Source organism: Hippichthys cyanospilos, chromosome 2, assembly GCF_059441005.1.
Source record: "Hippichthys cyanospilos isolate Australia breed blue-spotted pipefish chromosome 2, RoL_Hcya_1.0, whole genome shotgun sequence".
NCBI classification, from domain to species: domain Eukaryota; kingdom Metazoa; phylum Chordata; class Actinopteri; order Syngnathiformes; family Syngnathidae; genus Hippichthys; species Hippichthys cyanospilos.
Genome location: NC_142370.1, coordinates 26,300,986 through 26,324,759, shown reverse-complemented (window position 1 = coordinate 26,324,759; position 23,774 = coordinate 26,300,986). Strand labels below are relative to the sequence as shown.

The 23,774-nt window shown below is 42.2% G+C and overlaps 3 protein-coding genes across 3 annotated transcripts; 2 read left to right on the top strand and 1 right to left on the bottom strand.

Annotated features, from left to right (window-relative positions):
- Positions 1-620: 620 nt before the first annotated feature.
- dnajc22 (DnaJ (Hsp40) homolog, subfamily C, member 22) lies at positions 621-3,554 on the top strand. The gene is made up of 4 exons (XM_088408109.1): positions 621-688; positions 1,660-2,268; positions 2,340-2,632; positions 2,836-3,554. Exons 2-4 carry the CDS (start codon positions 1,719-1,721, stop codon positions 3,010-3,012), a joined length of 1,020 nt encoding a protein of 339 aa, XP_088264235.1. The 5' UTR covers positions 621-688; positions 1,660-1,718; the 3' UTR covers positions 3,013-3,554.
- Positions 3,555-3,716: 162 nt separating this feature from the next.
- On the top strand, positions 3,717-11,053 carry ikzf4 (IKAROS family zinc finger 4). The gene is made up of 8 exons (XM_088408077.1): positions 3,717-3,792; positions 6,318-6,378; positions 6,453-6,533; positions 6,619-6,906; positions 6,984-7,151; positions 7,734-7,889; positions 7,999-8,130; positions 8,749-11,053. The coding sequence occupies exons 2-8, from the start codon at positions 6,318-6,320 to the stop codon at positions 9,525-9,527; spliced, it is 1,665 nt and encodes a 554-aa protein (XP_088264203.1). The 5' UTR covers positions 3,717-3,792; the 3' UTR covers positions 9,528-11,053.
- Positions 11,054-18,733: 7,680 nt separating this feature from the next.
- wnt1 (wingless-type MMTV integration site family, member 1) lies at positions 18,734-23,045 on the bottom strand. The gene is made up of 5 exons (XM_088405086.1): positions 22,906-23,045; positions 22,672-22,787; positions 20,944-21,197; positions 20,361-20,626; positions 18,734-20,283 (listed from the first exon to the last, which is right to left on the bottom strand). The coding sequence occupies exons 2-5, from the start codon at positions 22,770-22,772 to the stop codon at positions 19,792-19,794; spliced, it is 1,113 nt and encodes a 370-aa protein (XP_088261212.1). The 5' UTR covers positions 22,773-22,787; positions 22,906-23,045; the 3' UTR covers positions 18,734-19,791.
- Between the last annotated feature and the right edge of the window lie 729 nt (positions 23,046-23,774).

Below are 23,774 nucleotides of genomic sequence, written 5' to 3'. Positions count from 1 at the left end.
AATCAGCAACAAAACAATAGATAGTAAACACAAATTATGTCAAATAAAATTAAAACAAAACAAAATTACAATATGCTACGTTTCATCCTGCTAAGCCAACGAATACAAATGTGTCTTACATAAGACACGTTTTAAATTTGGACAGAAAGGAAGGTCTTTTCAAAGAAATGGGCATGTCACAGAAAAGGCTCTGAGGCTCTGCATAGTCCTTGGCGACCCCAGTAGCATCTGGCCTCCATAACGTGCCGTGACGTGCAAGAGTGTAGGAAACCTAAAAAATTTGACATCTATCTATCTATCTATCTATCTATCTATCTATCTATCTATCTATCTATCTATCTATCTATCTATCTATCTATCTATCTATCTATCTATCTATCTATCTATCTATCTATCTATCTATCTATCTATCTATCTATCTATCTATCTATCTAATGTTTTTTGTTTTAGTTTATGTTACTGTACCCTCAATGATATTACAATTTAAGAACAATATAACATGTAGAGCAAATAATGGCCTGAGAGTGACTATCTTATCCACTGGGCCGATCACGGGTGGTAAATTTTGTATATCACGTGCTGAGTTTCATTGCCATGATCCAAAGTCCAATCTGTTGCAACAACATAAACCAACAGTAGAAGAACTGAAAAGAATTGATCATCTGATGCATTTCAAGATCTCGACTCAGTAAGTAGCAAGAATATGAGAAAACACTTGGCTTACATTAGTTAAACAGTAAATTAATTGAATAGAAATGGTTTGTTTAGGTTTGTTTTTGTTATGTGACGTCTTGTTGCTGTTCAGAGTAGTGAACTCCTTAATTAGTAAAACTGCAATCGACTACCCTCATTTTAATGTTTCACTGGTGCCTAGTGATACAAGTGACCTGATGTGAGTTTTTCAAGGCATGACAAATGACAATTAACTTTCAAATTTTTGCTTTGATTTGGGGGCAAATATTTTAGATACCTGTTGATTGCGTCACAGGTCAAGTAAGTAACAACGGTGGTCCATAGTGAGATGAACAGACTTCAGCAACTGCACAAAGTGGCGTTTTGAGTAAACTTGAGAGTACTACTTGGGCCTGTTAAATCGAGGTTCCACTGTACAAGAATATACACTGAGTATTTGACACAACATAGCTTTACCTTACTACTGAATGTTTATCATCAAAATGTACAGTTGGTGCTGAGAAGGAAAAATACATATGTTTTATCAAGAAAAACTGCATGAAAGAAGCTTCTGGTCTCATTGTTTAAGAGCTATGGAAACAATTTTGTCGAGACAACATGCGTACAGCCATACTTTCCAGCAGGGGGCATCAACGGTAGTGGATTTGGCTGCCATTCATGTCCCATTCAATGTGTGTGTATATATATATATATATATATATATATATATATATATATATATATATATATATATATATATATATATATACGCATCAGTCAATAGCATCAGTGTCTCTGTTATAATCCTTTAAACAACAAATATTTTAACACAGACACTGGCGTAACGCATTTGGAGGGACAGTGTAAAAAAATCCACAAGTTTATATTTATTTTGATGCAAACACCAACAAATAAACAAAAGACACTTTTATCAAATTCATAGACTTTTGACTTGAAATTTGACTTTTTTTGTCTTCCCCCCTACAGGTAATCTGCTTGAACATGCCTAATTTTCACCTATAGCAGCGGTGATCAGGGGTCACAAGATGGTCAAAAGTGTCATGGTAACATATGCCCTGTGGGCAGTGGGTGGTCTTTTTGGCCTTCACCATTTATATTTAGGAAGAGACAGCCATGCTCTGTTATGGATGCTAACCCTGGGAGGTTTCGGCATTGGCTGGATCAGAGAGATTATACGTATTCCAGCGTATGTGGGTGAAGCCAATCAAGATGCAGGGACGGAGAAGAGAACACCCTCCAACAACATCCCTCCACCAGTAAATCCAGTTAGATTTGCTGGCCAGGTGTGTGTTGGGATCTACTTTGGCACAGTGGCACTTATTGGACTAAACTCCCTCAAGTTCTTCTACTTGATTGTTCTCCCTTTATGTGTGGGTGCAGGGGTGCATCTGGTGTCCACTGTTGGCCAACAGACCTCTGATCTACAAAAAACACTCACAGCTAGCTTCATAACCTCCCCGATATTCTATGGCAGCACTTTATCCCCTCTGCCCATTAGCTTGGCAGCCAGTGTCACTGCCATACAGCACCGCATGTACAAGAAGCCACGGCCAACAGGGACAACACAGGAACTCGGTAGGAGAAAAACGCTTCACTCTCTTGAAATCATTTAATTTAATTTAATGGAAATCTGTTTTGCATTTTAGGCCCACGTCTTTTCAGGCTGAGTCTCGCTTGGCTGGCCTTCTCTGCACCATTGGCCTATTGTGTTTTCCATAACACCACTGCCACTTTGTATTACCTGTCTGACTGTATGACAACACTGCTGGATATTTTTTGGTTCCTCCCTTGGCTCCGAAGTGTGTTGGAGTACATTCTTTTAATGCCGTATCGCTTCATGTGTTTCTTGACTGGTGGTGGCTATTATGAAGAGGCCTTGAAGAAGATGTTGGAAATATTCATCAAAGATTACACTGAGCGAGAAAAAGAGGCACTGCAGGTGTGTAATCGCATCCCTTTTGGTAAGGTTATACTGTACTGTGCTATCTCAATTTCTGTGCTGTTTTGTACTGTAATCCGTGTGTTTTGGCATTTTACAATAGAAGCACCAAAATTCAGCTCAAAGGGTTTCAAGACACTGCTTGGCCTCTTCTCTAATTTGTAAACATAATCTTGTTGCTATATTTTGTTTGCATTATGCAGGTTTTATCGTTGGGAACGCAGGCCTCTCTTGAAGAGATAACTCATGGCTATAGAGACCTTGCCAAGACTTGGCACCCAGACCACAACCCCAGCAAAGATGCTGAAGCCACATTTGTGAAGATCCAAGAGGCATATGAGGTTCTTCTACGGCGCCATAGGCCCCGCCGTTTTACATAGTTCCTGAGAGTGGCAGGCACCAATGAGTTGGCACAGGAGGACCCCATTGTCATTTTCATTGTCAGTGGAAAACATACATTTGTTGCCTTTCTTACTAGAGAATCCTTCTACTTGTCAAATGTAATCGCATTGAATTTTTAATTTGTCCATCGGTTGACTGGATGATACTCAACATATTGTCAACAGCCAGGTACAAATTCATAAACGAGTACATCATATATCTTAGTCACACCTACAAAATATTAACTTGACAGTTCGATTGCACTTGCGACTAATCCAGTGGGTCTATTTTCAAAACTGTACTTTGCTGCTATCTTGTGGCAATTTTTATATACCCTCTGAGCTATTTTATTCTGACGTTGTACAGTACCGAATATTGTATAGGCTGCTTTAAAAATTACCCTCTTGTTTTATATGACAACTTGTATACAACTCTTTGTATTGTTTACCGTTCATATGAATGTTATTTCATGTACAATTTAATGATGTAGTGTTGTCACAATTTAATCAGCTATAAATAAAAAGCCAATCAGGAATATAAAACAAAAAAAAAATCACACGCTCAGAAAGAATTTTGTCTTGATCTTAAGGCCTACTAATCCATTAGCATCTACATATTTATGCGAATCGATGCCTTCGACAATCTGCGGCCCGGAAGTTGTTTGGGGTTCCCAGGTAAAAAAAAAAAAAAAAAAAAAAATCCGAGCGATGCTGACGTCGCTTTGAAAACAAACCACTATCCAGACACTTATAAAGAGGGAAAGAACGAGCGGTGACCAGGTAAGGAAGCGCTCTGCAGAATTACCACGGCGCTCGCTGATGCGAGAGCAGCTTCCATCAACCATCATTTGCAAGAATTTTTTTTCCGCGGGAGTTGATCGCGGGTGAATGCCATTCGTCGTGTGCTCTGCTGCCATAGCAACGGCGCGCTAGAAACATTGAAGAAACATTGCATGGCAGCGCCGACACTTGAACGTGCTCGATACCAGATGACAGCCGCATGCGTGCAGTCAATATGAATCATGTGACACGCAGCCGTTTTAGCCGTCCAAACGCGGTGTTTTGCGGCCATCCGTAACAACGCAACGCGCCGAGCGGCTCAAACAAGTGGTCAAATAGCCTTTGTGTGTGCTGGCCAGTTAGTTATTTGGAGACAGAAAGCGCACTGTCGCGCTCCCGCCGAGATGAACGATTGTCAGTCAAGAACTGGCACTCCAGTGCACCCCTTTCCCCTCTGCCCCCCCACCCAGCCGTGCCCTGGTGTGACTGGCGCGTCTGCATCCGCGCCTGTTGCTTGCTCTCCAAGCGGTCAGAGGCAGCATTTTCACGTTCTTTTTTTTAGTCTCACCGCATCCCTACGCATATATGCGCAAGGTGCAGATTTACCATCGCTATACGATGATAATTTCGTGACATGCTCGCTCTAATTGACTTCCACCAAGGCTGAATACCTCCATTGTTGACTGGAATTGCCCATGTTTGATGACATTGTTAGCAAATCTGCTTTAAGTGTTTCACAGCGGAATCGTCAAATCTGTTTCACATGAACATACACTCCTCATATAGGCTAAATAATGGAAATGCAGCTATAATCATCACAGAGATTTTTTTTCATGTATGTGGGGGGGATTAAATGAAAAATTGAAAATCAAGATAAAGGCCCGCCACAACAGCAAAATCAATGAAGGGATAAGACAAAATGTTGAAAAGAGAAAGGACACGAAACGGATGGATTAAGTTAAAGCCATAAAGTGTGTAGAATTGAGTGCTTTCTAATGATGAACAAATAGAATGCAACAATTTTGAAATACACCCACCACGATGTCTCAGAGACCACAGTTTGCAACCCTTCCACCATTACACTATATCTACAAGATCACAAAGTAACCATAGCACAAAAATGGCTGCAAAACCTGTCAGTCCTGTTAGCCATGCATACCCTATACAATACAATTATTGGTTATTTGCTCTATGATTTACATACTTATATCATATATATGATAAAATCATGTTGGGTTGGAATATCCATCCATTTTCTTTACCCACTTATCCTCACTGGGGTCGATGGCATGCTGGTGCTTATCCTAGCCATCTTCGGGTATAGGGACAGTCAGGCACAGCATACACAAAAAGCAACAACCATTTACACTCACAATCACACCTAAAGAAAATTTAGAGTGTGGGAGGAACCTGGAGTCCGGGTGAAGGCCAGAGCTGGAATCAAACTATTCTTCCTCTGTGTCACCGTGATTGATTTTTTTTCTGCGTATTATCAAATTTTATTGCAGGTTTTTTAAATTAATATTTTTCTTTGCAAAGAAAAATACTGCAGCTCTGTATTACCCCCCCCCCCCCCCCACACACACACACACACACACACACACACACACACAGACACACACCCCACACCCAACAATTCCCTGTTGATAGGCATCCAAACCCGACTCAGGCCTATTTGCTTTCATACACCCTTGTGAAAAAGAAAATGATCAACGTAATATTCTGGTCATGTTTAAAAGTGCTGATAGTTTGAGTAGATCTCAGGTGGTCAAGGAGCATAAAAATAAACAAAGGTTACTTCACTTTGTTGCCGGATGTCTCTCAGGAATGAAAAGACCTATATATTTCGATCCACGGCCATTTAGAGCTTTATAGACCACCAGTAAGATTTTAAAATCTAATCCCTAACTCACAGAAAGGCCATGTAGATATTTCAGCACCTGTGTAATGTGGTCCAATTTACTATTGTCAGCAACAACTCACATTCTTGACCTGTTGCAGATGTGCATCTAAATTTCCTAATCTGTACAAACCCTGTTTACTGAAAATGAGCACATTAATACCTTCTCTGTCCTTGTTCAAGAAAAAAAAATTCTTGAGAATCTTGAGAGCTTTTCCTTTGACATCGGACCACTTCCATACAAATCACTTCCAAGTTCCACTTACTTTTACTTTTACTTTTGCCACTAATTTTAGCCAATGATTTCATCTTTGCCATTCTTCAGTCCCTCTTGACAAAAAAAGAAAAATTCATATTCATATTCATGAGCCAATCAGCGGTGTAAGTGGTAAGTGGTGGACTCCCAACACAGAGTTTGCGGGTTCAATCTTGTGACCATGTCACAGAGTCCTTAGTTTGTGTTTGCCACTGCTTACAAACAGTGGCTGCAAATTGGTTCCTTACAGTTATTGGATAGATTCCTGAAGACCTCAAGTGTTTTAAATGACTTCTAGAACGCAATGCAGAATTAAAATTGGATACGCCGTATCATTGATCCATGATTTTTTTTTCTTTCGTTGAGTAGATGCAGGCATCTGGTGAAAGAATGAATGCCGATGACTGCAATGGATGCTCTCATGCATCAGGTAGCCTTACAGAATAACTTGAACATTGAATGATACAGCCAGGAAGCTAACTTTTACTTTCCTGTCTCATTCAGGCAATGTCCCAGAGTCATCGACGGAGCAGGACTTATACGACCCAGACAAGCAACAATCCTTGACCCGCTGCTCCTTTGCAGGTTTGTTTTCAACTTTCTCACGCAGGTTGTTTTGATATTTTCTTGAAGTGTATTTATAAATGTACATTTGATGTTCCCTTTTCAGAAAACTCCATCAAGGTGGAGCTGTGCAATGAAGATAGACCACCACAGCCAAACAACAGAGGGCCTCTTGGACATGGTAAAAGTGGGCATGAGGGAATAGAGCCGATGGAGGAAGGGAGCGCAGAGCACGTTGGGCTTGGACAAGCGAATCTTTACACTGAGCTGGTCACTTCGAAAAGTGCCTCGCCTGGACCCGTCCGACTCCCCAGTGGAAAGCTCCAATGTGACGTATGTGGGATCATCTGCATCGGACCCAATGTGCTGATGGTGCACAAGCGTAGCCATACAGGTGACCAGATCCTAGCCAACAGTTAGCGCCTGCGATAAAAGTCTATCGTCTAAGAGAGTGTTCACGTTTGTTGTCAGGTGAGAGGCCTTTCCAATGTAAGCAGTGTGGAGCTTCCTTCACCCAAAAGGGCAACTTGTTACGCCACATCAAATTGCATTCTGGAGAAAAACCTTTCAAATGCCCAATTTGCAACTACGCTTGTCGGCGGAGAGACGCTCTAGCCGGACATCTTCGTACGCACGCAGGTAGAACGCGTCCACATTCTATTTACTGTAGAGCCAAATCTAAAAACTGTACGTACACAATAAAAACGACAGTAGAGAACTGCTTTTGACATTATGAATGACAGCGTTCCCTTGCTACTTAGCATGATTATCTTTGCAAAGATTTTTTTTAAGGAATTAAAAACATACAGTGTGCTTATGAGCAAACAGTAAGTGGCCCTTACTCCATCACCTTGATGGAACTCAACATTATTTGTATTCACCTATCAAGAGAATATTTGTTATAATTCTCTATACAATATGACATTGAGTCGTTTGTGAACAAAGGAAATCTTGCTTGCAAATTATCACCACTGAAACAAGTCTTCTCCAAGATTACTTCCCGGTGAAAAGGTTCTTATAAACTGGATCTGGGGATTGGGTTGCTGTCTTTTACTGGAAGAGGATATTGTGATGGCAGGTTAAACAATAATTATTTGTGGAAGGGAAAGGGGTAATTCATTGATATAAATGTTAAAATATATTGTAAAATCGTGTTATTTCACTAGCTACCGTCTTGTTTACAGGTCATTTAACCTTGGGTTTTGAATATTATAATTGCAGTTTCTTCGCCACTGGGAGGAAAGCCTTTCAAGTGCATCTACTGTAGTCGCAGCTACAAACAACAGAGCACATTGGAGGATCATTTTGACCGTTGCCACAGTTTTTGTAAGAGCCAGGATGAGATGACAGCAGTCAACTCAAAGACAGTACAACAGAGTAAGACCCAGATTATATTCCAACCAAAAAGTGTCTGTGCGGGGATTTAGTACGGCCGGTAAATTAACAATGTTTGTGCAAAGACAGTCATAATGTTTTTTGTTTGCAGGTGATCAGTCTCTAAATAAGGAAACATTGGCTAAACCCACCCCGATCATATCCAATGAGAAACCACAGTTTCTGGATAGATTAGCTGTTAGCCTCACAAAGCGTAAGAGGTCAACGCCACAGAGGTTTCTGGGTAAATTTTCCTTTTTGATTTGATTAGAAGTATATTTAAGTATATATTCAAGTATAGAAGTATAATTAATTATTTTCCATAAAATATTTAATATAGTGTGTATTGTATTTCATACAGTTATAGTTGCAATAATTTCACTTCTATTGCCATTGTAAAAACTAATTCTGCGTTTAATGGTTTATAATTAGCTGCTTGTATCAGTATAAGCAAGTCCTCATGATTGGGCTTTCACGATGGTCAGGCTTGAGTAGCATGGTGGGAAAAAACGATACAATGTCTTTGTTGTTGACAAAGATGAAGTTACAAAATACAAACTCTTTAAAAAAACAGAAGAGATTAGATTTACGGGTGCATGTCTGCATGTTGATAGCTCAGTCCTACACCTTTCACATAATTTGAAAAAAAAAATACATTGGGTATTATTTCCCTGCCAAGTGCTCAGTCTGTCTGAAAGCCAAGCATGGTAAACAGGGAGGAACCAAATACCAAAACAAATGAATCGAGGCTTGCGTCAGCATAAAACCCGGCCGGGTACGCCGCTTTTTATGCTACGTTGTCCATAGAGCCTGTTGTGTAAAAACTCAGTCCATTGACTTTCACTGTATTTGGTGTCCCCAGCTGAGAAGCACATCCGCCTTGACCTGCTCGAAGCGCCTTGTGACCTGTCCTCTGGTTCAGAGAGGGAAGGGGAGCATCTGAACCCCCAGCCGGCTGAAGATTCAACTGGTCTGAGTGGGCTACCTCTGCAAGACACCAGGAGCAAACGAGGCAACGGCGTGCTTCATCTTGCCTTTTCATCTGAGTTACACTCAGTTATGGGCTCCGCTAACAGCAACGTGCCTCTTCAAGGAACCACGGGTGGACATTCGATGGTGCCTCTTGGCGTGTCGAGTCAAGAGTCAGCTCACCCTTCAGTTCATAGCCTCAACACCTCACCCAACGGATGTCCTGACTCGACAGATACAGAGAGCACGGCAGAAGACCTCAGCACAAGGGCCGCTGTCCACACACATACCTCCAACAACAACCAGCACCTCCACTACCAAACCCAGGCACTGTCCTACAGCCTATCCAACTCAAGCTTCGGCCAGGCTAAAGAGACGGACCCAGAATGGGACAGCATGTGCCCTTCACCTCCCACCCCAGTGAAGAGGAGCACTGGCTTTCCGCTTCTGTCCAGGGAGAAAGTCCAAGTTTTGGACAGGGACGGCCGGCCCATGCGTTATTTCCAATGCCACCACTGCCGCATCCTCTTCCTGGACCATGTTATGTTCACCATCCACATGGGCTGTCACGGCTTCCACCAGCCCTTTGAGTGCAACATCTGTGGGCACTGCAGCCGGGACCGCTATGAGTTTTCCTCGCATATGAGTCGCGGAGAGCACCGACTGGCCTAAGGAAAGCTGGAAGGGGTGAGAGGAATCATTGGGAGTGTCGTGGGCTCATGTTTGCTCTGCACCGGATCATGCTTTATATCCCTTGTGTGAAAATGAGAATTTTTCTTTTTTTAATCTATATCGTCTTACATGCCGACCGTTGTGTCATTCCAATTGAAGATCTCTGGTCAACCGTTTACATGTGACCTGATCCATCCTGATGCGGCGTTGAAGTACAATATACAGTGTTCCCTCGCTACTTCGCGGTCTATCTTTCGTGCCCTCGATGCTTTGTGTTCTTTTTTTTCATTTAAAAAAAGCTATATTGCCGAGGGACGCACTGTGAAGGTTTCCTGCGTGCCAAGCAGATGAGTTGGTTTTAATTGCACTCCATGGACGTCAACCTAGAGTAGAGCCCATAGCTAACCAAACATAACAGGGGAGCAGAGTTAACGCTCGAAATTCAAATGAATTACAAAAGCACTGTAGGTAAAATCTTCCCAACGCTTTCTTTCGTCCTCATCACTCTCCTTCTGCCGGTGTTCTCACTCACGTGTGAGTTTCACTGTGAGAATGCCAGATAATCAGTCAATCAACTCACGGGCACGCCGACAAGACACGTGATTGGCTCCCGGCGTGACATTGACCAGTGAGGGAAGGAGTTGTAATCCGATCCTGTCCAGGAGCTGTAATCCACTCCTGCCCGAAACGGCAATGGATAGCAGTACAGTTACTATTTAAGGTTTAATAATGAATGATTTAAGAAAATATCTGTACTGCAGTAATGTTTTTCTCAAATATGTAAAGTATAAATACTTTTCCCATTTTAAAAAATTCACTTACCCACATAAACATGCATGAAAATTCTTGGAAGCCAGAGGGGGGTTTCATACTTTTAGCAGGGGGTTTTCAGTCCCGACTAACCGCGAAAAACGAGGGAACACTGTACCTCTACATTTGATCAGAACATCTGTTTTATCAGTTGATGATGTGCAGATGCGTGCAAATATCAAGTCATTTACAAAGACTGAGATCAGTTGTCTATTTTGTACAGTAATTGTGAAAGTAACACCTTGTTAATTTAAAAAAAAAATATTCCAATTGAAGTTTTAGAAATTCAATTTCATTGTAATTGGAATACAAGGCTCCATGTAAAACCAGTTTGGTGAACAGAAGCAGAACCAGATGCATTTAAAAGTTTATTGCGGCGAATTATGTAATATGATAAGTTGCACTCTCATATTGAATCGTCTGGCAAAATGTGATTTTGCTTTAAAAGTGCCTTCTTGGGGGATTTCCTCCAAATTATTATTAAAAAAAAAAAAGGAACAGGTGCTGAGAAATCTTGACTAGCCATCGTCTCCTTAATTTGAATTGCTCTACGAAATGTTTGTGTGCACAAGCAGAACAGAAGGCACCATGTATGTTTACATTGGAACAATTTTGTTTGGTTGTGTCATGGACGCACATACAGAAGAGCTCTGTTAAGTGGTGCAGGAGGGTGTTTTGTTCGTGAGGTGTGTGAGCTTTATATGCACTGAGAATGTTGTGCCTCTGGGATTGGGGGGGGGGGGGCTTTTGTCATTGGATAAAAGTTGAAAAGGACTGCCTTAAATATAACTTGTTTACAGTGTTTGAAGTCAGAAACTGGGTCTGGAACCAGTTACGGTGCTGGGATTGTGTGAAACAGAACTCATTCGTGACTGTACGGTTGCTTGTGTAGGATTTTGGATCTTAAAGTGGGCCTTGGAATGCTGATGGAGATCAGACCATGAGCCATGAGGTTTACAAGGAAGACCCTGACCAAGTTCACCCAGGGTCTGCTCTTAAATCTACAGGATTGCACCTGTAGAGTCCCTGCTTATATATGACAAGTCTTTGCCCCAGCACTTGATGGCTTTACTTTGTTGTGCTCGTTTTCCTGCACTGAAATTACTGTTGAATCCTCACAATGACGCTCGTATAATTTGCCTTTCTGGATTACCATCATGTTGCACTAGATATTACGCTCAAGTTTGCTGCAATTTTTTTCACAGAAAATTGACTGTAATTTCAGCTAAAGCTCTTATGTTAAGGCACTTGAGGCTGAGAGTACAGAGGTTTTATTTAATTGCTTAGCAAGTCAAACTTGGGTTGTGTTAAGTTTCACTCGCAGTCGTGTATTTATCAGTGTTGCTTGTTTCAGCCTTGGTGTATTTAATCAGCTATATTCCAAATCTTATCCAGCATATTCCTCAAGTGGACGAGAGATGTTACCTCCTGCTTCTTTCTAGCACCCAAATACCTTATTGCTACTGTGCAGTGACTTTTCTGTTCATGTTCATTTAGGGAGCACGGATGAGACCAAGCTCAGTATTCTCGACTCATTATTGTGGAATTGTTGCTTTAATAGTTGAACTTTTATAATGCTGAATGTAATGAGACGTTAAAAAAAAAAGAAGCTAAAATGGAAAGACTTGCGTGAATGGAACATAGCATGTGTGCTTGTCACCACCCTGCTTTCACCCGAATTGTGAAGGTTTTTTTTGTTTTTGTTTTTTTAATGTGAAGTGAAAAATGAGGCATGGGTTTGTGTCTTATTGTGTGGACTTTGTTGTCGTTTTCTGAAATTTTGTTGTGATATTACATGACAAAAACAATTTACCTCAAAGTTTGACTTGTTTAACTGCCTCATCACTTTAAAAAGTCCTGTTGCTCTGAGACGTTTTTGCAGTTGCCCTCGCTATTCTGCAAACTTTTTACTGTTAATAAAGTTTGGTCTATTGGTAAGTGATTTTTCTTTCTTGGATCATGCATGCATTTGATATTGACTGCAAAATCATAAATTAAATAAATGATCAATTTATACCCCTGATAAAGATTCAGTCTTCACCCTGTTTTCATTCTAAATTTTTTAATGCTGTGGACATTTGTTAATACAGTTATTCATCCCATTCGAATTTTACAATTTGGCACTCCTTGAGACTTATGAATGTTTGCTTTGTGCAGCTTTAAAGATAAGTATTAAATTAACTATTAAAATATGTAGTCATTGTTTGTTGCAGATTGGCCAGTCACAACACTGCAAAGACCGGGTACCTCATATACAAAAGGTTTGTACCACAAACTACGTAGCATACATTCATTTTCACAGTAAAGTTCAGATTTATATAACGTCAGTGGACCAAAAACAAAGCTTTTGTGGACCCAAAGAGACTTTTTTGAGGACGTAAAATGTGCCAAGCAGCTATCAAATGACATGTTGATGAAAAGTGGACTGTGGAAAAGTGGAAAAACCATGATTGAAAACCTGTTTTCTCAATCACTCTGCGCTGTTTAATGACTTTGTCATCCATTGTTTTGGGTATCTTCTCAGTTGAAACTGTTTTTACTCAACTTTGTAGTTGCAGTGTCATTTTTGAGCCGCTAGATGACAATCAAGTCAAGTTTACATCTTTCACTGAGCTCCTTTCTCGTCTACCAGGGCAAAACAAAACAAAACAAAACAAACAAAAGCAGTACTGCAACAACAAGGTTTCCAACAAGTGCAACAAGAATAAGAATAAGAATAAGAATAAGAATAAGAATAAGAATAAGAATAAGAATAAGAATAAGAATAAGAATAAGAATAAGAATAAGAATAAAGTACACACCAAATAATAAAAAGGAGCACTGCTAACTATCCCATCAACAAATTATTGGTATTTAATTGTTACTTCCCAGTTCCACCACTACATATGCGGTATAACGTGAATATGTTGATTTTACTCTACTATTAAATCTCATTACATTGTTGTGGTTTCCCCAAGTAGTGATGTCTGCTGTGAAACTAATACTTATATTCATCCAGTATCAAAAGCAACTAGTGAATAAAAATAAAGGCATGGACCCAAAACGTTCACTTAACTGAATCCAGGCCAATGAAAACCAACTTATGTCCACTTATGTTATATAATTAGGCAGCGTGTTTCCACCAGATTTGCACGGATTCGCACACTAACACGCAAATATTGGTCTCTGAAGGGTTATGGGGGAATCTCGCAACATAGCCGTAGTGCAAGTGATCTATAATACAGTATGTGTAGGTCTGTATGAAAAGCCATGCACAATTCTATTACTTACTACTCCTAAACATAAATGTCTTGTCATCTTTTTGAGGCGCTTCTTTGACAGAGCATAATGCTTGAGATTTTTAGTGGAATAACAACGTCAAGTCTGTATCAGCCTTTCGTGTTTTAATTATGTTTTACTGCTGTTATTGTGTAGAACCTTTGTTTAATGACTCAAATTGTGTTGCCTAATTAAACAATGCCTTTTAATGAGACTTGTTCACGTTTTCCCTGTACGCATTCAATCATCCATCAGTGGCTTCAGAAATGGATGTTAAACCAAGATGCGAATTTACTCTAGGGTAAAACTAGAATGATTTTCGTTTCGATTGTATTTTTTTTCAAGCATGCAATCTGTATCCAAACACAGCTGGCAGAGCTTTTAGCATCTCTGTAGTTCTGGTACTCATTACTGCTAAAAGCCTGTGTGTGTCTATTACACAGACACAGACAAAAGCGACTGGGAGAAAGCGGTGTCAATATGGCACCAGGAAAATATGCATGTTTTGCCGACTGGGGGAATGCAACACTAGTGCAGTTGTGTTATGCAAACCATTGCCAGCATGCGTTCATTCGGGAAGATTTGTGGGGCCTGTGGTTGCCTGTCCTCTGTCCCTGCATGGCCTTAAAGAGGATTTGCCAGAAGAAATGTCTTTTTTGCTTACTTTGGCGGTGAGATGGGGCGGATAATGGATGGGACCCACTGCTGCAAGAAGCATGCCTGCAGTCACATGCAGGCATACAAACATGTACAGCTTAGTTATTTGTGGTCGAGGATGCCTATGTTGTTGATGTGGCTGGGACATGACACATGCATCCATTCAGTTTGCATAGCCGCTTATCGACAGTTGGGGCGCTAGCTTGCTGGTTCCTATCCCAGCTATCTACAGGCAGTAGGCGGGGTACACCCTGAACTGGTTGCCAGCCAAATGCAGGGCACTCGGAAGCATGTGGAGAAGGCCTGAGTGCAGGCTCGGGGAGAACATACTAATGCCACACAGGAAGGCCAGAGTGATCTGGAATTGAACTCGAGACTCTGAACTGTGAGGCCGACCTGCTAACCACTCTCCAGCCGCCCAAGAAATACTGTATATGTTGAAGCATTATTTAAAAATTAGATAATACATGGATCGAAGCATAGATGAATGAACATGTAAACATCACTTTTAAATTTTTTGAAGAAGTGATAGTGTCTGACGACAGAAGGGATGAGAGGGAATCATTTTCATACTTTCATCATACAAAATCTAGGCCACTTAGTTCACTAACATTCCAGGCCACTAATATTCCACTGCATCCATCCATCCACTCAATAAACCATCCACTAATCCAGTGATTTATGATCTAGTTTTACCATTTCATATTATTATTTGACACACAAGGGTTTTCAATGTTTTAGAAAATGTCTTTGAATGAGTCCATTTTGGAAGTCCACCTGTATTGCAGAAATACCAAATTGCAGAAAAGGTGTATTGCTTGCAAGTGTAAGTATAGTTGTTGCCCGGCGAGGACTAGAACCAGTGACAGAAGAATGTCGTATTCCCTGCAAGCCGCTGGGCTCACAAAATGCTCCAAATAAACATTCCTTCACTGCTGTGTCAGTGCTGAGTCTTCACCCACTCCTCCTGTAAAACACAGCTCCCAATTAAAACCAAAAAATCTTTGTGTTCCCTAAACTGTTGAGCGGTTTAGAGACCATTGCTTGGTGCTATGTGTCGACTCAAAGAGGCATGTTACGGTCATTCCCGAGTCAACAATGTAGGACAGCTACAAGTCAAGTGCGAAAATGGCGATCATTTCTGTAGACCTGACGCACAAGGATACTTGTACAGTGAACTCCCTCCCGCCTTCACTGCATAGCTAGTTCGCAAAGCTTGACCACAGACAATGTAAAGACTGGTCAGCAGGCTGAGGAGCTTCATCCACATTCCGCGTCTCATTCACGTGCACAAACCTAAATTTGTGGTTTGACAGAGTCTGGAGTTTTGCAGAGAGCAGAGAGCAAAGATGCATCGCTGCTCAATCAGTGCTCCTATTCCTTCCTGCTTGGCTTGCTACACTCGGAGAAGTCGAAGCCAAATTGACGGGTGACACGGAATGTGCGGTGTCATTAAAGCTTGATCACAATGCCCCTTGAGTGGCGTCGCTCCCTCTCTTGTGTGGTCGCTTGTGGCAAGTCGCTGAATGATGAAGTGATGGAGATGTTCGGAGGCCACGGCCATTGTGATGCTGCGTGGCTCTCACTTTGGAACCGCCATCTGCCTAAAAGGTCAGTTGCTATGGGAGTGTTCTCCTGCACTGGGTCTGCTTTGCAGCTGCCGCCTGCATGCACACAAATGCATCCACAAAGACACATGTGCACACAAAGACATGCGCACACTGAGTATGGGGCATGTGCGGAAGTTCTGAGTAAAATACAAAAAGTCAAGTTCAATGGATTAGTTAATGTAATTTAATGGAATTATTTATGTACTGTACCTGTCCATTCACCTGTTCATCCATCATCCCTCCATCCATTCAGCATCTATGCATTATACGGTGCAACCTTTGAGTCATGCACACATTCATCCATCCTATCCACCAATCCAACTATTCATTGTGCACCTATCCATCCACCAATGTTTATCCACCCATATTTTATCCATCCATCCGTTTGTTCGTCCAGCCGTCCGTTCGTCCATTATCGATCCATCCACCCAGCCAGCCATCCAGCCATCCACTCCATGTAACTTGTCATTTAGTATTTGAAGACGATTCCTTTGTTAATTCTTTGGTGTCATGTATTTCAGTCTTAAAAATAAAAACAGATAAATAATAGTTCAAGAATGAGAGGTGACCTAAATCGATGATTTCAGATCCTATCTGTCCTGCCCATATTGTCTGTCGACATTGAATTATGAGCAGCCCACCATTCAGTGAGGTGACTCAAACCGAATTCTGCTTTATACGGCCTTTAAATTGGAGGCCATTCCACCTAACACGCTAACAGGCGTCCGTGATTCTGAAAGGAATTTTAATGTGAAGCTGCTGTGTTGTATCATCAACTGTGAAAAAACTGTTCAAGCGTGAGTCATAAACACCTTTGGACATAAAAATGTCACACTCAGTGGATTGGACTCTGTCACCTCCCAGTAATACAGTCCCACCCATTTTCATGTCTTAATTCAAACCAGGGCGGCACACAAGAAGACCGATTATCATGCCCGCCTCACATGCGGAGGTCGTCAAGCCGGTTCTGGCTCCGGCCTTCCAGTGTGGAGTTTGCATGCTCTCTGCGTGCCCGCGTGGGTTCTCTCCGGACACTCTGGTTTACTCCTGCAGTACCCCCAAACTATGCATGGTAACTAAACAGGACAGTCCAAATTACCCTTTGTTTGTTTTTGCCCTGCTATTGGCTGGCCACCAGTTCAGGGTGTAACCAGCCTGCTGCCTAAAGACAGATGATATATGCACCAGAAAGCCTGTATCACCTTGTGAGGTCAAGCGATTGAGAAAATGAATGGATTTAAGTCAAAATCAGCAATTTTGGGTAACATCTCTTTTGCATATTTGCGCTCCAAACCCCAGCCTGCACCTTGCCTCTGGTTCTCCAGTGACAGTTGTGTTGTTTTGGCCGCTGGCCTTCTCACCACGACTGCCCGCTCGCCGCCTGGCAGACCCGCGTGTCAAAGGTGCCGCAGTAGAACAGACTGTGGGAACAGCCGGTTAGCCTCCACTGGTCTCTTGCTCCCCAACCAGAGGGGCAGCCATCAATCCATTTCTCCCCCTGTCTCTGTACACACATTGGAGCACAAACACACAAATGCCAAACCAAACACACATACACCCACTTGCGCACACTCACAAAAAGGCGACAACGCTCACGCCCTCTCGGAATAATCCTCGGAAGCAATTTCATCTCGACTCGGGTGGCGGCCCATTGTCGCCAGGCCCTTCAATCTTTCCTTATTAACTCTCGCTTTGTCCCGCATCCGAGCTTCTGGACTCATCTCTCCTACATTCCGATCAGAGCTGCTCCCAGCACTCCCGGGCAACCTCCATTCGCTAATCCCACCGTTTCCCCCACCCCCAGAAACTCTCACAGTTTTTTTTTTCCCTTAAACCTGCCGATCACCTACTTACACAGTAAGGTAGGGGCATTAACACCATAGGTTTTCTGAAGGCTAGAGTGTGGAGGCGGGGTGGGTGAAGTGGGAGGCGGCCACAAAGTGACTCCAGCCCAGACAATTAGAACAATGAGCCGGGCCTGTAGGGTGCTAACTCGCTGCGTCACGCCTGGACGGTGGGGTATTTTGTCGGTTTAATGAATTGTCCATCAGGCCAGGTCCACATCGCAGGCTGCGCACGGAGAAGCCAGCAGGGACCCAGACACTAAGTCGGTATTTATTACACTGCCTTTGTCACTAATTGAGCTAATTATCACTGACTCCTCAGCACTCCCACAGGCATCGCCCCACCCTCCTCCACTCTCCCACCCTCCAAATCTCCCACTCACTCTCATGCCTGCCATTTGAACTCTGCCTTCTCCCCTCTTTCGTAAAAGTCCCCCATCATTGTTTTTCACCTTCGCCATCAAATATTTGAATCAGTATTGAATATTGCTTACCGAAACCCTTCAGACCTACCTTTCAAAAAACTTTTATTTGATGCTCAAGCTGTAGAGCTACAGTATATCCAAACAATTGAATCCTCCTTTTCACATAACCACTTGTTGATCTGTGGTCCATATGGGTCCATCCGCTTTCAAAAATCATATGGTTTATCACAATGCCAAGGATTGGTGAAAACTCTTGGACAATTCCTACAGTATTTTTTTTAATTATTATTTCTGCATGAAAATGAAAGCATAATTTTCATTTCATTGTCATGAAAGCCCATGCTCTCTGAAGTTAGGTTAATGCGGTAGGATAAGATGGGCCTTTTTCAGTGGAGAGCGTCGATGCAAAGATGTTTTGTGAGCTTTGCTGCTGATAATAGGATTAAGCCCAGGACACCCAGGGACACATTTATATGCTCACTTGGTTGAGCATTTCGAACAAAAAACATAACTCTAACACATAATGTAGACGCATTCGAGACTTCATTGAAAAATATAGACTTTATTGTTCTATCATACAATACAAAAACTGCCACCTAACATCACTTGTATTCCCTAAAGAGCATCGCTTCTCACACCTTACTATTGCAGTGGGAAAACCCTTAGAAATAAATATTTTTATATTTACATCTATAAAAAACAGTCGTGTATTCAGTGCATGACAAAATACAATGGTAATGTTACCGTATGTTCTTGGTGTCAGCTGCATTACTTGAGAAAATGATCACAAACCTATAAACAATGAGACTAGTGACAATTTCTCCAACATTGACAGTTGCATACATCATACATCATTCAGCAATGTCTTCATTATAAATATATTCATACATTTTGATATTTACAATATTTTGGTTCTCTCAGCTGATGCACATTATGATGCTTTATCAATTCTTCAAAACACAACAACAACTCTTAATGTTTTTCAATGTTTGTGGTTTTAATCCGGTCCGGTTCGCATTAGTCACTATTTGGCCCTCAGTTTAAATTTGCTATGATGATGCGCAGTCACATTTACCTAAAAATGTAATTACAAGCCTTCATCTTATTCCAGCAACAACCTGTTTCATTAAACTCAGAGTCACCAAAATATAGTCGAATCCCAATTCTTCACTTTTTGTTTTCCTTTTTGTTTTCCTTTGTTTTCTGTTTTCCTTGTTTTCCTATCCCAGTCATTTAGCAATTGGGCTGTGTAGCGGCCATCCTATCAAGGCTGAGGGCAGTGTAGGCGCTGCTCGATATGAAATCTAAATGAGAAGGCCTGTAGAGTGGCGAAAGGTGACTGCAATGAAAAAATTTAAATTAAAAAAACATTAGCAAAAGAATGAACGCTTTTCATAACGCTTTACGAGTTCATGAAAACATGTAAAGCACTCTCATTTGTAATGAGCATTAAAAATATGCATTAAATATGTAAGAAGCAATTGTCTTCCATACCCTGTTTGTACATTTGTGCTTTTGTCCACTGACTGATTTTTTGATAACGTTCCCTGTCAGTTTATCCATAGCAACCACAGTACTTATGACATTCTCGGCCAACTACTTCTTTTCTAACAGGTTCTGCTTCTCACAGGTCTAACTAAACATTCCAGTCACCCCACAATCACAGACACTGGTGTAAAGTTCGAGTACTGGTGCAGTTCAGGCAACTGACATGACAACACCAGTGAAATGTGCAATTACAGCGCTCGGTGATACTCTCTGCCCGGGTTTTAAACCCACGTCCACAGCACAAAAGCTCACATCCGTCCAGGCCCGGAGAAGAGCTATTGCAAGTTCTGCCCGAAGTTCCCAAAGTGCCAGTTTTGCCATTGTAAGAGCAGAAGTTTGGCGATTTCTCAAAATAGACCAGGTCAATGGTGGATGGGGGTTTGTGAGCTGGGTTTTCTGGTTCCAGGTGGCGAGGGTCTGCTCGATGGGACACGCGATTGCTGCCCTTGTTGGCGTAAACAACTCGGGATGCACCATCAAAGCGGTCTTTGAGGAAGTCTCCCACAGCGCGGAAGCTTGGGAGGCGCATCCAACAGGTCCGCACGGTGCAGGAGCCTGACATGCCGTGACACTTGCACTCCTGACGCATCTCCGACGACACCGTCTGCGATGAAAGGAAACCAAAGTCAGTATTAGCAGGTACTCCCCCACAAGAGACCATTCGCCCATTTCAAGCCATACCACTCTGCCGGCCTCGTTATTGTGTACATTGGTGAGATAGCGTAGATCTCGCCCTCGCTCGCTGGAGTCCACAAATTCACGACCGAACATCCTGCCAAAGTCTACATTGTCACTGCAGCCGCCCCAATGCCAGTCTGGCCCGCCGGGACCTCTGCGCCGGTAATCGCACGTGCACGATTCAATGGCCCCTTCAGAACATGACCGAGCCACCGCATGGGTCACCCCGGCACTAGTGATTGCAAACACAAAGGCTGTCTCTCTGCAACCTGAAGAAACAACAGCAAGGCTTCTCATTAGAACACATCACGACACTTAACAAATTTCCTGTTTGATGTATAGCCTAAAAGAGAAAACCCCACTTGGAGAGCATGCAAACTCCACACAGAAATGCCCGAGCTGAGATTCAAACCCAGAACCCTCACTCTAGGGCAACAGGACTAACCACAGACTTTGTTCCCATCCAAATCCCTTTCATCGGTGAAATATTTCATGAAAAGGCTTTTTAATATGAACAATGGATTCTGTTTCATCCTCCCCAAACCCTTACAAAGATCGCCAGAAGGAAAAGACAAAAGAGACTTACCACGGTTGACAATCTTGCCAAATATTGCCGGGCTGTGGGTGGTCGGGCAGTTCCAGCGGCGGTTACGGAACTGCCACTTGCATTCTTTTATGGCTGTGTGCAGTCCTGCAGTGATGGCGTGCAAGATGCCAGGATTCTGCCGAATCAGTCGACGCTGCCGACGACTCAGTAGAGCCAGGCTCGGGTCCAGGACCAACTGCACATTCTTGGAGTTGGTGAGAAGGTTGGATGAGGAGGCCACGTTGACAATGCCCCTAAGGATAAGGGGTCAAAGCAAGCATGACGTTTCGAGGCAGTAAAAAATAAAAAAATATTTTTTTTTAAAAAATACCTACAAGGTTCTTAAAAAAATGGCATAATATGCTTTCAGGACCAATTTAAAATGGACCATTGTGTTTATAAAAATTCTTTGATCCATTCATGGATCAAACATCCGCTATACATTTTTTGACTGATCTTTTTGTTAGGGAACAGCAAATTGTCCAAAACGTGCTTAGATAGATAGATAGATAGATAGATAGATAGATAGATAGATAGATAGATAGATAGATAGATAGATAGATAGATGGATGGATGGATGGATGGATGGATGGATGGATGGATGGATGGATGGATGGATGGATGGATGGGTGGGTGGGTGGGTGGGTGGGTGGGTGGGTGGATGGATGGATGGATGGATGGATGGATGGATGGATGGATAGATAGATAGATAGATAGATAGATAGATAGATAGATAGATAGATAGATAGATAGATAGATAGATAGATAGATAGATAGATAGATAGATAGATAGATAGATAGATAGATAGATAGATAGATAGATAGATAGATAGAAATTTAATCTTTATCTCATCAAGACATTTTTGCCAATTTTATGTTTCTGAAAACATAAGACTTCCTTCAATGTAGAATAACAAGCCCATTAAAGAACTATTGAACAGACTAAAGCATTATTATTCTTAAAGGTGTCATGTTGTGAAGTCCCAAAACTCATAGGTTAAACTGTAAATATGCAGTACACTTGCATGCTCTCTGTAGATTTTGACAGTTTCCACTGGAGTCCTAAAATGACCAACGCAAAACATTAACATACTGTTCTAAAAATTCCGCTATTCTCAGTTAAGTATATTTTTCATTTTTGTTCATGTTTTTTGCCTTTTTTGTTTCAAGTATATTTCTTTCATCTTCTTGATTTTAGAGAAGAGCCAGGAACTTTCCAAAATGGTGTAAATCATTTGCTCAAAAACTGCCAGGCCTATAATTACATTGAAACAAGCACATAAAAAAGTAATTGCAAAGAAAACGCAAACTTAACCTCAAACCATTTATTGCCGCCCTCGTGTCAAAATATTGTTCATTTGATGAGCTTGAATAAGAAAGTTGTGTGTAAATATGTTCCAAAGGTATGATTTGCTTCATCTTGAACACAAACTTTGGTTTGTGTAAAATGTGCAGGGATTTATAAGAGTAATTAAATTAGGATGTCTGTAAAATCACAGTTAAGAAAAATAAATAAACTAGGTTGAAACTCAAATGGAGACGTTTGTAAACACACAAGCTAACGTGGTTGTAAAATTTTTGCCAAAATTTGACTTTGAACCCAGCTACGCGCAACAGGTCGGGGGTCTTCCCCTGCTCAAACCACCGTTAAATTAGTTGCTAGTTGCCCTCTTTCTTTTTTTCTCTCGTCTCTCCACGCTTGCAAAGCCACGGCGGACTTGCACTCACCACCAGCGGCCACTGTTGTTGACTGCCCCGGTGCCGGAGAGCGACGACACCAGCAGGATGCACGCGGCTTTTACTCCCAGCAGAAGCGCCAAATTCCTCATCGCACTCTCGCTCACCTTGGATAATCACATTTTTGTCTGGCATTATTTCATCACCAAACGCATTGCATACATCAATATGGAACTTGAAACGGATCTAGTCTTTTGCGTCCTTCTGCGCGGCGCATAAACTCACCAGTCCGATGATAAGTTATTTGACCCGAGTGTAAGATGTCGAGAGGAGACCGACTGCAGAGTGATGTTGAAGAGTCCACGCATGCGAGGATGCTGCACTCCTCCTCACTGTGTCCCTCAGAGTGATGCTCTGCGCGGTGCATGGAACGCGTGGGACAGTCCCGCAGACTTGATCCCCTCGGCGGTGACAGCAGATAGGCAACACATTCTTCTCTTATTGAGTGCTACGAGGGGGAATAAAAAAGGGATTTGCTGCTCACATCTCCCTCTGTGTTTTTTCTCTCTCTTCCTCGGAGCCTTTTCAATAGGATTGGAGGGAGGGATAGTTAATGCTCTTCATAGGGCGCACAATGAATAAGGAAACACAACTGTGTAGAAAAGACAGATGAGGGGCGGGGGTGGGGGGTGGGGGGTAGATTGGGCAATCCGGAGCGTTGTGCATAATATTTGCAGGATCTCATGGTCGTTATCCATCCACGCCGGATAATATAATTTTCCCATGAATGTGTCCTACGCAGGCTTGCGAAGGTGGCGTCCGAAGTTGCCAAGCCGGTGCGTGGTTATTCCGCGCAATATTAGCCCCGAGAAGGAGGGGGGTGCCCTTTTAAACTGAAGTGGCTGGATTCGCCAACTCTCTTACCGCATCTCCTCCTCTCTGTAACATGTATAACGGGCACTCTCACTCTCTCTTTCGTTATGGGCCGGAACCTATACCTTAATTTGGTTGTAAATGATTTTACGCACAAGGGAGGGCACAATTAAGTGCCTGCTTATGCAACCCGCGAGTGTTGAAGTGTTTTTTTTTTCTTCCCGAAGTAATCACATGTTTGATGTGAGTAGGTCAGTTTGACGTAGACCCCCTTCGATGCG